The following is a 14,079-nucleotide window of genomic DNA, read 5'->3' as shown; positions in this document are numbered from 1 at the left end:
ACAAGTTTCACACACCTTCAATAAATCAAAATTTAAATATATATGAATGTCACTGACGCTCACCATTTTCAAAATTAAAATGTAAATCCCAAAAGTTTTTCAGGTGTTTTTGTTAAGACAGAAACAGGCAAATTAAAGACTAATAAAATTCTAAAAATACTCAAGTTTAGTTTTGTTTGTGTTTCTCATTTTTGAGGTACATTTTTTTGTTACCACAGGGACAAATGTGGTGCTACCCCCAAATTTTCACTGGCCCCCCAATGAAAAATTTCAGGGACGCCGCTGCAGTGTAAAGTCTGTAAAATCTTTTTCAGATAGCTACCTTTCTAACCTGCTCCATGCAGACATTTCTCTCTGTTAAATGTAATTCCATAAAGACGATCAGTCTTTAGAGGGCCAAGCCTGTCAGCATTAGCTCTCAGCCCTGCAGGCACTATCAGCTAACCTTTGTTGTCAGATCTTTGTCTCTCTTATTAGATCTCTGTTTCTGTTTCAGCTTCTTTTGCAGACTTCTCCAGTCTAGGTAAACCACTACAATACCTGTATATAATACAAGAGGGAAATACAATCAGGATTTGATTTTACATTCTTAGGCAAAGGTAAATGACTTTTAAAGGTGATGCTCTATAAAACAGTCTTAAAAAAACGTTTTCATTAAAGTAAATAACTACATTTTTCTGCAACTTTAAGCACAATTGGTAAAAGATTTAAATGGTTTTATAGTTTCCAATTAAATTAACAGCGCTGATGCTATAATGATTTTGTAATGGACTACTGCTCTCTAGTGGTGAAAAGTGGCAAAACATCTAAAGAGGCAGGTATTGAAGAAAAGTTTTGTTGTTTTTTGACACTGTCAATCTAAAACTGATTGAGTTTCACACATAAACATCTCCCAATGTCACGTCATCATCTTCAAGACTATGAAAGACTAGAATATGACAGGCCTTATTTCTTAGGCCAGTCTTCTAAATTGATTAAAAAAAAAAAGTACATTTGTGTGTTCCAAAGACTTTGTTAGATCATATAAGCAAAAGGATCTTTTAATTTTACATTTGTATTGCAGATTATTTGTGAAACTCATGTTTTAGATTTACTTGTCTTCCTCTCAAAGACCAATATCTTAGCTCAACAGGTGAACCCTTTGTTACCTTCCATTGATCGGAAAGGTAATATATTCCCAGTATGTTCCCCCATCAGTTGGGATTGGACTACTCTAATCCAGAACAGATCGATGTTTTAAAGAATCCAGATGCCACATGAAAGGAAGCCCATGACGCACAAACTTAAAAAAATACCCACCAATATTTCAGTTTTGTCATCGCAAAAGATGAAAGGCGAATATAAAGTGTGAGTTTGTGTTTATTTGTCTGCTGTTTCAGAATAAGATCTCAAGAACCATTAGATAGATTTAAGAAAGGCATATTAAGACTTTTTTTCTTAAATAACAGCTCTATGGTCAAAACAAAACATGGTAAAAAAAAAGTTATTTGCACAAAATCCATCTAATTTACAGTCTTGACAGTTTCAGTACTTTGCAGAATGAGCCGTTTCAGAGCTCTGTCACGAACAAGCTGCTGCTGGCCACCCCCCACCCCCCCCACCCCCCCCGCTCAGGCTGCTATAAGCTGAAAAGCTCTGATATCCGGAGTAGATTAGCTGGTCTTCTCCACATGACAGGTGGTTGTAATGATCACAAAATTCTCCCGTTTGTGATATTACAAATGGGGACTTTTTGAAAAGATTTGTTTTAGGCACAGAATTCCTAAAACCAAAGACCGAAAGAAAACAGATGCACTTGTTTTCTTCAAGTTGGGAGTGTTTATAGGGGTGGTAGTCACCAACACAGCAGTACAAAAGGATGCAAAAGGCCAGTTTTGCCCAACATGTCCCCTTTAAATCTTAGAGAGTTATCTCTGGAAATGCATCTTCAACGGATTAAAGTTTAAATATTTCTAAAAGGTCTCTTTAGCTTTAGGAAACCTTGGAAAACATAAAAAAGGACAAAACTCAGTCACGTGTACAAACATTGAGCTACAACCTGATGTAGTAGTGGAGCTCTTGTAATTGTACATACAATAGTTTCAGGATTTTATGTTGGTAATTTAGTGTAAGATGATCGAAACTGCTTTTGAAATATTGCAGACACAATGCATGGAAGCATTTGATAAACATACATACACACCAACTGACATCATTTTAACCTGACTTAGTCTTTCTAAATTTTTATCAACACTGAGTAAACACCCTCTTTGCATGTTAAAAGTGAGCCCAAACAAGCTACTGCTTGGCTGCGTTGGTTATAAGATAGCGTTGGCTGTTTCCACCAAGGGGCTGAAGATGTTGTGTCCTTAAAATGCACTCCCCTTGCAATTTGTTAATACTCTCATAAGCTGAAGAAAGTTGGTGCAAAACAAAAATGACGCAAGGACAGAAGGGATTAAAAAAGATTAGCTGTAGGCAGTTGGATACAAGAGACTCTGCAACCTGAAGGAAAACATGTTTTTAAAACAGTTTCTTATTGGCTAGAGATCCTTTAAACTGCAGAAATAAACCTATAAGACATGCTAAGTGTTTTAGTTCTCAGCATTTTATTAAAAAATGATTAATAGCAGAAGTAATTTGTGTAAAATGTGTAATACTTAGGATGATAAATACATTAAGTGCCCATTTGGAGCCCATGCTGTTATCCAGAGTTGCTTTAAGCCACATTATCTTTTTTATTTTGTTGAACAAAATCAGATTTTTGAACAGATCTGACTAGGATATGACTTGCAGCTTTTTAAGGGAAGAGTGATCCATCCATGCTCTGGTGGATTGATGCCATACTAATTTTATAACAGAAGAGGGCAGAATCAGATCACTTAGATTATAGAACGTGGAGGCTTGGTAGAGTTTTATTGCTATACTTTCATGCGTGATCATTCCTATCCACATGCTTGCCACTCATTGGATTGAGCTAACATCAATAATACTTTAAGTTTGGCCTCATATCAGCAGTAGAAGTTGTGAGTGGAGAGTTGTTTCCACCTCAGCGTGATATCTGTGCATCTGGCTCACTGAGCTGTGGCTGCACTAGTTCATCTTCGAAAGGGGAAGGATCATGGGCTGGTTTTAATGAAGGAGGTCAGAGAGCACGCTCAATGTGACATTTATAAAGAGGAGAGGGCACAAATGAATATCATATAATTCATAATAAATTATGACAAATAAATGTATTTGTTTGTCATAATTTATTAGACAATTTTATGATTCACCATGGTAATAGTATTACTATTATTAGTTTAATTATTATATAAATATTACTACTATTACCACCACTACTAGTAGTAGTTGTTGTGGTGGTAGCTTTTGTAGTCATCATAGTAGTTATTTATCTATTTGTTTTTCTTTATCGTTTCAAACGGAATGGGTATTTGAGTGATCCCTCAACGTTGCACTAACATTTATTTATTTATTTATTTGGCTTGAAAAGCAGCACGCACCCCCCACAAATGATTTACCAACATGGCCGGTTTTGATGCGAGAAGTGGGATGTATCATGAATTTGGGTGATCACCCCAGTATAATGATTTTGGGCCATGGCTGATATCTTGTGCCAGCGAGCAGGTCCCTGTTCATTATTTTCAAGAATGTTCTAGTTTATTATCAGTAGCAGTAGTAGTTGTTGTGTAGTAATCATAGTAGTAGTTATAGTAGTTGTTATTAGTAGAGGTAGTAATATTAGTACTTGTTGTTTTGTAATCGTCATAGCAGAAGTGGTAGTGTTGGTATTATTGTTGCTGTTAATGATTATTAGTAGCTGTTTTAATTAAAACAGCTACTAATGATCGTCTACAATACTACCACCACTACTACTAGTACTATCACTGGTAGAAGATGAACTAGTGCAGCCACAGCTCAGTGAGCCAGATGCACAGATATCACGCTGAGGTGGAAACAACTCTCCACTCACAAGTATTATTGCTTGTTATTATTGCTATTATTAATATTGCTAGTAGTAGTAGTAGTAGTAGAAGTACTAGTAGTAGTAGTATTGCTGTTGTTAATGATTATTAGTAGCAGTTTTAATTGTAGTATTAGTAGTTGCAGTTTTATAGTAGTAGTATTGTTTCTTGTTATTATTGCTATTATTAATATTGCTAGTAGTAGTAGTAGTAGTAGTAGTAGTAGTATTGTTGTTGTTAATGATTATTAGTAGCAGTTTTAATTGTAGTATTAGTAGTTGCAGTTTTTATAGTAGTAGTATTATTTCTTGTTATTATTGCTATTATTAATATTGCTAGTAGTACTACTAGTAGTAGTATTGTTATTATTGTTGCTGTTAACGATCATTAGTAGCTGTTTTAAATGTAGTATTAGTAGTTGCGGTTTTTATAGTAGTAGTATTATTTCTTGTTATTATTGCCATTATTAATATTGCTAGTAGTAGTAGTAGTAGTAGTAGTAGTAGTAGTAGTAGTAGTAGTAGTAGTGGTAGTACTAGTAGTAGTGGTGGTAGTATTGTTATCATTGTTGCTGTAGACGATCATTAGTAGCTGTTTTAATTGTAGTATTAGTAAATGTGTTTTTTATAGTAGTAGTATTATTGCTTGTTATTATTGCTATTATTAATTTTGCTAGTAGTAGTTGTGGTATTGTTATTATTGTTGCTGTTAATGATTATTAGTAGCTGTTTTAACTGTAGTATCAGTAGTTGCGGTTTTTATTGGAGTAGTATTATTGCTTGTTATTATTGCTATTATTAATACTGCTAGTAGTAGTAGTAGTAGTAGTAGTAGTATTGTTATTATGTAACTTTGACCACTCAAGACTGCAACGTGTTCAGTTACGTGAGCTTGTTACATCTTTGACTTTTATTTTCTAACTTTTAAACCTCTGAAAACATTTAGCTTACCTCATTAAACACAACACGAAGGAGAGGGTCAAATGGTGTCACGTAACTGTCCACACCCCAGAACCCTCTCGCTCTAAAAGCCAGCTGCTGCTTTGTGGTAAGTTCTCCCAGACCAAGGGGAATTGGACCGAGAGAGTCAGATTTTGATTATCTTTAAACAATCTGTGGTGATTTTGTTTTTGATCAAAGATGTAATATATTTGATACACAATCAAAGCATCTGCTTATAAAAAAAAAGTCTAATATTAATGAGAAATTCATGCTGGCGAGACACAAACCACTGAATTAGATTATATTGGTGCATTTTGACAGTTTTATTGTTTATGTGCTCATGTAAGTAAAACAGTTAATTCAGCAAATATCTGCAGCACTTAGGGCTATTTTGCACCCCCCAGTGCAGTGATGGATAGCATCTGCTGCATCCAGGGCACTTGGTGGCATTCTGCCATTTTAGAAGTAAATTTCTGAAGAAATTGGAACGGGCCTCCTGCTCCTCCCCTCCATCTGAGTCTGCAGCCTGATGGGCAGCAAGAAGCAACTGTGAGCTTCATATTTTCTTTTTGTCTCCATATTTCTTCATTTCGGCACAGTTTGAAGACATAATTTTTTTCTTTGAAACGGACATCTGATGGACCGTTTCATCTGATTAAAATGGTGCATGAAAAAAATTGCAGCTCTCAAATAGAAATTATGAAATGGAGGGGATGATCAACTATTTCTTTATTTCAGGAGCAAAACGTTTAGATCTAAAACTCTATTTGCTTGGAATTATATATATATATATAAATAAATGTCTACAGATTTTGAAACTGTCCACGAAAAGAGACAAGGCAAATGATGGCTAACATTTTTCAAATGAAAGTAACAATAAGTTTCTCACTTCTACCCCTACTGGTTGAAAGCAGAATTACAACTGTTGTTAACAACCCTGCTGCAGGCTTTGCAGATAACGAAGTTGTCACACTAGGTGTCGTATTTTGCATATTTTTATGAGTGTATGCTTATTGGGAAATCAAAAACAAAGAAGACTTTTTCGATGGTTTGAAACTGAACCCGAGTGTAAGCCACGCCAATGTTCACTCTGGTTTTAGTTCTTTGCTCCGCCTCCAAAGATGTTACTCTTTTCTTTTTACTTCGAGGCTTCAATATGATGCGCACAAAATAGCTAAATTCTTCTTCTTGTGCTTTTTGTTGATGTCGACAAACTGAAAAAGCTAACTGCTAGCCTTAATATTAGCTACAGCACAATAAGCTCTGAAGACCTCCCACTAGTGTTCCTACCTGGCCCACCAACGTTCTTTAGTTCAGTTTCTGGTCAGCAGAGGGCAACAGAGTGCTATCCAATGTGAACCTGCTTAAGTTTAGGGCTAAAGAACCACTGAAACCAGTTTGAAAGCAACAGCTTAAGTGTTAAAACTCTTAGTGTTTCTTTAACAAGCTAATGTGACATTCTGGATGCTAATCACATTTTATACCTGATTACATCATAATCTTCATATCAAAACATTCTCATGCTCAGAATCTGCTCCGTTTATTATGAGAATATGCACAATGAATAACTTAAAAAAAAAACATTGGCTTGAGTACAGAATGGTGTTAAAATACCAGCAGACAGAGGGCAGCATTGAGCCATGTGGGTGCAGAGTGTGATTTAATGGTTTGCGTTTTGATTAGGTCTTTAGTTGGTCCAAAATACACATTTAAAATGCATCCATAATGAAAAATATGTTTTTAAGTTTAAACCTGCATCAGAAATCAAAGCAACAAGGTTATTTATGCTTGTACTAACACAAAATAGGTGCCTCTACCATGTTTGTAAATCCTCAATAAGCAGAAAAACAACCAAGGTAAGCAAATAAATCTAGGGATATTCTCTTTGTTACACTAATAGTTTATTGAAATGTGGGAAGCACAAAAGTTACTGTAAATCCAAGATAAATCTGCTGCTGTGTTTGTGTAGATCTAATCCTCAGCACATCTCTGAGTCTCGATGTCACTTAGAACCTTTGAGCTCGGCTCGATGATGAAGAGGCGAGCAGCGACGGCCGCGTAAAGTAGAAATATGCGTGTTTTTGCGTGAGTCACTGTCAGTTGTGGTGGGCCAGAAAACAAACATGACACATGCTGAGGTGTTTCCTGGGTAGTAAGCGTTATGTGATGAGTCATTCTGCCATCAACGGGGAAAGGCTGCATAAGTCAGTCTCTGTGTCCTCCCACTCTGTCTCTGGGAATGAGGCGAAGCTCTGAGCCGTGCTTCAGAAACACATTCCCTGCAACACAGGACAGAGCATTGTGTAAAAGATCAGTTTCACATAACCTGTGTGCAATAACAAGCTTTACCGTGCAACAGCATCCTCCTAAGTCTGATTCAGACCACAAGTAGCGATTACGTTCATTCATTTGCTTGTTCAACCAGCTGAGATCTTACACCTCACTGCCCAAACCGTAACGCCGTGTGACCCTTCATTACGCCTCAGAGCCGCGCGAGGCCGATATGTGAGGAGAAACGGACTAAAATCACACCTGATCGATTTCAGCTGTGTACTCAGTCATGTGAACAAGAAGTGGAGTGGCTATAAAGGGAGGGAAAAAAAGTCAGTCTGACAAAGGTGTCTGAGCTGAGACTATTCCTGGCAGCACACAATAAGAGTGGAGATAAAAGCTGTTGAACGCACCACTACAGGCCTTTTTATTTAGAAGAAGAGAACCGACTTAGCTTTAGTCCGATGGAGGCCTCACTTACTGTGCTCTATGCAAAAACAGTCGGTCACCTGTAGCCGTTCTTTGGTAAAATTGATGACTTTCAGGAGCAACATGAACCTGATGGAAACACCGAAGAGGGCCGACACAAAGAAATAATTATTCACAGGAAGTCTGACAACACGAGAGGCTGAGGTGAATTCTAACTAAGCTGCTTCTACTCTTCCTCGAGTCAGACGGCCTTTTTAAATTTTGATTCTGTGTCTCTGGGCTTTTTCCTCTGTTTTCACTCATTAAAGCATAATTCAAGAAGAAACTGTTTGCGTTGTTGACTATTAAAAAGGAATAATTTAGACCCCTGAAGCGGATGTTTGGACTTTTACGTTTAGAAATATTTTTTGACTCGGTAATATGAAACTTTGCATCTTATACAGCTTTTGGCTAAAAGGCTGTTTGGACACAATGAAATTGTTTTTCTTCCACAAAGGAAGCTTCATTCATTTGGTATCGAAACCTTATTAGCATTAAAGCCGCGGTCCGTAGCATGAAGTCATCCAGGAGAGGAGGGGAGAGGGTTGCCCCCTTCCTCTTCTGGGCACGCACACACAAATATCATTGTGGTGCTAACGAAGAGCTGCTTCAGCTGCATGTTTTAGTTATGTTCCTGCTCAGACGCTGCTTGATTCTGGATTATCCTCTCAGCCTTCATTGGGTTCTGCACGAGCTGCTAATCACTCGTTTTAATCAAATCTGCAGCGTCCAAACAGAGGAAAAAAGATTTAAGTCCCATAGTTGCCACACACACTGGTGTGGTGAAAATTGTCCGCATTTGACCCATCCCCGAGAAAAGCCGTGTGCTGCAGACACGGCCACGCTCGGGAATTATTTAATGGTTTAACCCCCCCAATCCAACTTCTTAAAGCTGAGTGTCATGCAAGGAGGCATTGGGTCCAGTTTTATATTTGGTGTGACCTGACCGGGATTTGGACTCTGATCTCCCAGTCCTAGGGTGGACACCAACACTAGGCCACTGTGCTATGTGGGAAAAGGTGGAGAGGAAACATCTACAACCAACAGGAATCTGGCACTAGAAATGCTAGCACACCCCTAACGCTAACAACAGGCTAAAACAATAGTTCCATGTAGCCTACGGTTGAACCTTTTGCTAATCACTTAGCTCCATACACATAATAATCCTCTTTCGCTCCTCTCCCTCCTCTTCCACAGCTAGCTTGAAATTTAGGCTGACATTAAAGAGTAAGTCACTCCCCTACCAGAGTCATACTCCACCCATTTCCTGTTTAAAACATGCACCAAAAAGGGGGCGTTGCCCTCGCAGACTGAGAGGGTGGTACATTATAACTCACCTGCAGTCTGAGCAGGGTTGATTCCTATTCCATCTGAAAAACAAACAAACCCGAAGTAAACAAAAAGACTTTCTACGCTAAAGTCAGCAGCAGAGAACTGCCCTCCTTAAATTAAGATCTTATAAGTTGTTCTTTTCTTCCTGCATAATCCCACAATCGGTTCTAGACAATAGGAATTATATTTTATAAAACCAATTAATTGAAATCCAATGTGGAAGCTGAACTTGACTAAAATAACCAACCAGTACTTTGGTAAAAGATTCATTTCGTTTACGAGATTTGGGCAGTACAGCCAAGATACTTCTCAAATACAACTATTCATCATATAAACTGGATAACTGTGTGCATATTGTTTAGTTGAATAAAAATTGAGGCGTTTTCCAGTAGCTTTTGTTTTCTGTCTTGGTCAGTAAAAGATAGAACGCACAAAATCAGACCCCCCAAAACAATATGATCACAAATGTTGTTTTTATCCAGTTATTCATTTTTAATCCATGTTAGTAACGCATCTTATAAAAAGAGGCTCCAATATAAAAAGTACAAACACAGTACTGGTGTTGCCACAATTTTAACCATTACAAAATTTGCTGCCTCAGTGTTTTTTAATGTTTCAATTTAAGAAAACTTAAATATGAAGAGGAAAAATGTCGCTTCCAAACTCACCATTTGTTATAATTGCACTGGTAGCTGATGGCACTTTAAACTGCAAAAGACAGTAAAAATAACTCAAATCACTCAAAATCCCCAATAACACACTTGGGACACAAGATTTCATTTTAAAAATGTTAGTAGCTGAGGAATAGATTGTCTTGTTAGACTGGGGCATGTTTCTACCCACTTTCATTTAGCCGGAAGTCACAGTGTGAAGAAAAAAACCCTCTGAGAACCAAAAATCGTCCTTTGTTGTTGCCACGGTTACACTGACTTCAAAACCAAAGATGGTAAAACAGGCAAAAAATTAAAGAAAATTCCGTGAGGTGCATTTCCAGCTTTTGTTTTCCAGTCAAAATTTTGGAAAAAATAACTTTTCTCAAGATTTTCCGTCATGAAGACTTAGGAGGGAGCCTGAGGGGGACAGTAGGTTCAGATCCGCAGGATGGAAAAATCTATCGTTTTCCAGTCGAAATAGCAATTTCAAACAACACAATCATGTGATCATCAAAGCTGCGTTTTCTTGGCAGAGCTGCTGACGGACCTGGGATCTGTTGTAGAAATTATTTCACACATCCAGAGTTTTACCGAGGTCTTAAAAGTACCAGGGCAGTAGCAGCAAGCCTCGATGGGAAGCTAATGCTGGAGATGACGGCGCGGCGGGATTCATTTTCTGTTTGTGGTGCTACTACTACTGATTTTATTAGCTGTGATTGTTTCTGTTGTTCATTTTCTGTCCCTTCCTGTTCATGAGTGAGACAAAGAGACCGATTAAGCCAGTGGAAACGGATTTACAGTAAATATACTGAGTGTAACACTTGAAAGTGCAAATTTGCTACTATTAAAATCTGCGTAAAATTCTCTGATGGCACAAACCTTTACGGTAATTTAAAGAACGTATGTAAAAAGTGTTTTTTAGGGAGAAAAAGCAACACAACTCAAAAGACCCGACATCTAATAATAGGTTAAACAGAATCACTTATTTACTCTAAAATCTATGAGCAGCTTGGACTAAACAGCAGTTCTCCCACAGCAACTCGCTGCAAACCGTTTACTTTTGAACAGTTCTCCAGTCTTATTCCCGTTTTGCTCAGTGGGACTAAGTCTGTTTTGCTGAAAGCAAGCGACATCCACAGTGAAATGATGTTCCGTCACTGCGCTGCTTTCTAACAGACTCAAATTAACACCCCACCAGCTCTGAGTACAAACAGCACGTCAGCAGCTTCAGCTCCCATTAGACGCCTTTCATACGCCGAGCTGCTGCGTGTTTACTCACACAAAATCAAATAAGGAGAAGTTAAAAATCCTTTTCAGTGACAAATAAGTTAAGAGGTAGCGTTTCGTTAAATAAATGAGATGGAAGTCAGCAGATGTGGCTAAAAATCCAGCTACAATCCAAACTACTGTCTGCTAAATTACCAGGTTGGATTTACAAACGTCAGTTAGTCGGTCAGAGCTGCTTTTTACATAATTGGTCATTAAAACAGTGATGAATCTACACAAACAATAACAACAACAACATAAAGTTACAGGCTTTTTAGGGTTAGAAACTCACCACATTTTTCATTTTTCAACTTGAGATTTTGACTAACTGATGTGTAAAAATGAAAGATTTAGGAACATCCTGTTTAAAATAACACTATAATTTATACAGGAAGTCAAACATTAAGCTTCAATTAGTAAAATGCCATTGCTGACAAAGATAAGATTCTGATTAGATCTTCTGTTACAGGGATTAACTAAACTCTATTTTCTTCTGATTGTGGGGCATAAATGATAAATGTAATTCTATTATGTAATTGATAACTCGCTTTGTGGCTGAAACTGATTTGAAACAATAAAAAATACAAACACACATAAATTGTATTTTCTGTGCAAGATATCCCGTCTCCATAATTGCCAACAACTGTGTAAGAAATTGATCCAAGTGGCTTTAAAACAAGTCCATGCATCTTATGGTTTATTTAGAGAACTAAAACTCTATGCAACAAAAGAAGCATCTTGACATCATTTAGGATAAACATTTGTGGCTGGACCACGGTTGTTACTTACTAATTAGCAAGAGGCTAATAATTAGCATGGCAGCTCAGTTTGCAGCACTGTAGCACAACAAAAAGGCTGCAGGGTTAACACCTGGACATGCAGAGTTAGCATGTTCTCCCCATGCATGGGTGGGTTTTCTTCGTGTGCTTCAGTTTCCTCCAACAGATCACGCAGGTGCATGTTAGGTTAAATGGTTAACTGTAATAGGAGTGAGTGAGTGTGTGACTGGTTGTCTGTCTCCTTCACCCACGTGATGGACTAGCATCCTGTCTCTGTCGGCCTACCTCTTCAGCTGCAAACTTCAAAACTGCTGTGAATGGTGTGCTTTCTGGGACACTTAACCTGCAACAAAAAATAAATAAATATATCAAATCTAAGATTGTCTAAGACTAATTGCTGCGACTTTTTGTTTGAAAATCAAGCCTGCTTGCTAGTCATGCACATCTAAACACCCCCAGATGTGGGTTTCATCCAAGCTAATGAGAAGAAGTAAAAGAAAACAAAGACTAAAAGACAAAAAAATAAATAAACATTTGTGGAAGAGTTACATACATATACTTTCACTTTGAAGCTTCTATGATTATACCCAACAGATCCACACTAGGGCAAAACCAAAAAACGTTCATTTAAAAAATCTAAATGCTGCAAATGTGATGACCAAGTGATGCAATGCAGATAAAAGAAGCTGTGACAAGGGAGCAGCACATACAGGATGAGAAGGAAAAAAAAACTAGCAGAAATGTAGTTTAGACTGGCATTTTCTCACAGGTGAACTTTCCAGCTTACTGATGATTTAAAACAAAACTGAAGGAGCCAACAGGATGTTCCGTCACAACTATTTTCTTTCTGTTTTGGCTTGTCTTTGAGACGAGTAGTTAGAAACAAAAACCAAAAACTCCCTAAAATCTGCTTGTTTTGTCAAAATTGTAGGAGTCCATCTGTCATTTACTACAAGGTACCGTGTTTTCAAAGAAAGATTTTTGTTAGTAAACTAAAAGTCTTTACGGAGTTACTGGTGAAGAATCGAAGCTTTTCTTCTGTATTTTTTTTAAATCACAGCATCACTTTTGCTAACACAGCAGTGACTTTAGCACATATTTTTATAGGACACATCAATATACCTTAATGAATGTTTGTTAGAATTAGGTCAACGTTTTCGACACATTTATCATTAAACGGGAATGCTGAGCTGTCCTTACACTTTGTACGGCAGCCGGGGATCCGACGTCAGGGTGATTTTAAACGTTACTTTAGACCTAATGACGAAAAGAATGAAGGATGATTTATCAACATACGGATACGATTGAATAAAACTACGTTAATTGAACGTTTCGCATTAAAACAAGGCAAAACTCACATCTTTTAAGCCTAGCGACTTCGTTGACAGTCTGTTTACCTAAACCCGGAAGTCCGAAGGACCCCAAAACTACGTCATCAATGTAAAATTACAATATTTTATTGCGTTTACGTGCAGATAATTTTAAGTGATTTTCTGTTATATTTTCAGAAAGTTTTTATTAAGAATCTATGATTTTATAAAGTCAGAAGTAAGTTTATTTCGCTCTATAACTGACAGGCATTCATTCAAAATACTAACAATTACCGTAAAGAATAAAGGTGACACGCAAACACAATCTTGTTTCCTAAAACTAGAACTATTCTCTATTCTAACTCTTCTAACTCCTCCAGAACCAAGGATATTATTTAAAAGCTCAACAAATTTTCCAGCTCCATCATTTGAAGTTCCTTCTCCCTTCTGCTCAGCGGTTCCACGGTTGCTAGGCGACGGAGCGGCTGCAGCCAGATGCTCTTGAAATTCACAGCCGTTCACCTTGTTCAATAAAGTTTTGAAAATTAAAAAATAAAAATAAAAACAAAATAAAATAAAAAAGAAATTCACAGCCGTTAACATCCGGTCTACTCGGCCGACGGAGGACCCAGCCAACGTCGGACTGGGTCCTTCGAAGGATGCAGACCCTGAATTGAGACACAGCTACAGTGACATGTCACGATGAAATCCATTGTTTTGCATCGTTTTTTTTTTTCTTTTTTGCTCGTTTTCATTTTAAATAAATGATTCTTCTCCCCTCTGTTTTTTTATTCAAAAGTGAAAAAGTGAAACTTTATTCCGGGCCTTTAAGGTCCATAATGGGAAGGATAACACAATGAACAGTAAAAATAGATAAATCATAAAGAATAAAGATTAGAGGATTAAAAACAGTTTAAAAAATAGCAAGAAAATAAAAACACATTAAGAACAATAAAGCAAGTTAATACAATAAAATTACAACCAATAGCAATATAAACCGACAAGATCAGTCAAACATACAGGCAACAACGCCAGTGATTCCAAAGGTTAGAATAGAAACGAGTCATGCTTCGTGTTGTTGTGGACAAGATAGAGATAATACCGTTTCCAGAGAC

The 14,079-nt window shown here is 37.3% G+C and overlaps 1 protein-coding gene across 1 annotated transcript; it reads right to left on the bottom strand.

The window, feature by feature from the left end:
• Positions 1-6,409: 6,409 nt before the first annotated feature.
• On the bottom strand, positions 6,410-13,093 carry ufm1 (ubiquitin-fold modifier 1). Its single transcript, XM_015961629.3, has 6 exons — positions 13,013-13,093; positions 12,855-12,911; positions 11,940-11,997; positions 9,625-9,664; positions 8,962-8,994; positions 6,410-7,164 (listed from the first exon to the last, which is right to left on the bottom strand). Coding segments are annotated over exons 1-6 (264 nt in total). The 5' UTR covers positions 13,015-13,093; the 3' UTR covers positions 6,410-7,090.
• Between the last annotated feature and the right edge of the window lie 986 nt (positions 13,094-14,079).

This window comes from Nothobranchius furzeri, chromosome 10, assembly GCF_043380555.1.
Source record: "Nothobranchius furzeri strain GRZ-AD chromosome 10, NfurGRZ-RIMD1, whole genome shotgun sequence".
Classification (NCBI taxonomy): Eukaryota; Metazoa; Chordata; class Actinopteri; order Cyprinodontiformes; family Nothobranchiidae; genus Nothobranchius; species Nothobranchius furzeri.
Note: the sequence above shows the minus strand (reverse complement) of the source record. Positions and strands in the feature narration are given on the sequence as shown.

What these genes read in the sequence shown, in the direction of transcription:
- ufm1 (XM_015961629.3), bottom strand. An exon ending in CAGTGCAATTATAACAAATG is followed by an intron (nt 8,995 to 9,624) that starts GTGAGTTTGGAA and finishes TTTGTTTTTCAG; the next exon opens with ATGGAATAGGAATCAACCCT. An exon ending in CAACCCTGCTCAGACTGCAG is followed by an intron (nt 7,165 to 8,961) that starts GTGAGTTATAAT and finishes CCTGTGTTGCAG; the next exon opens with GGAATGTGTTTCTGAAGCAC.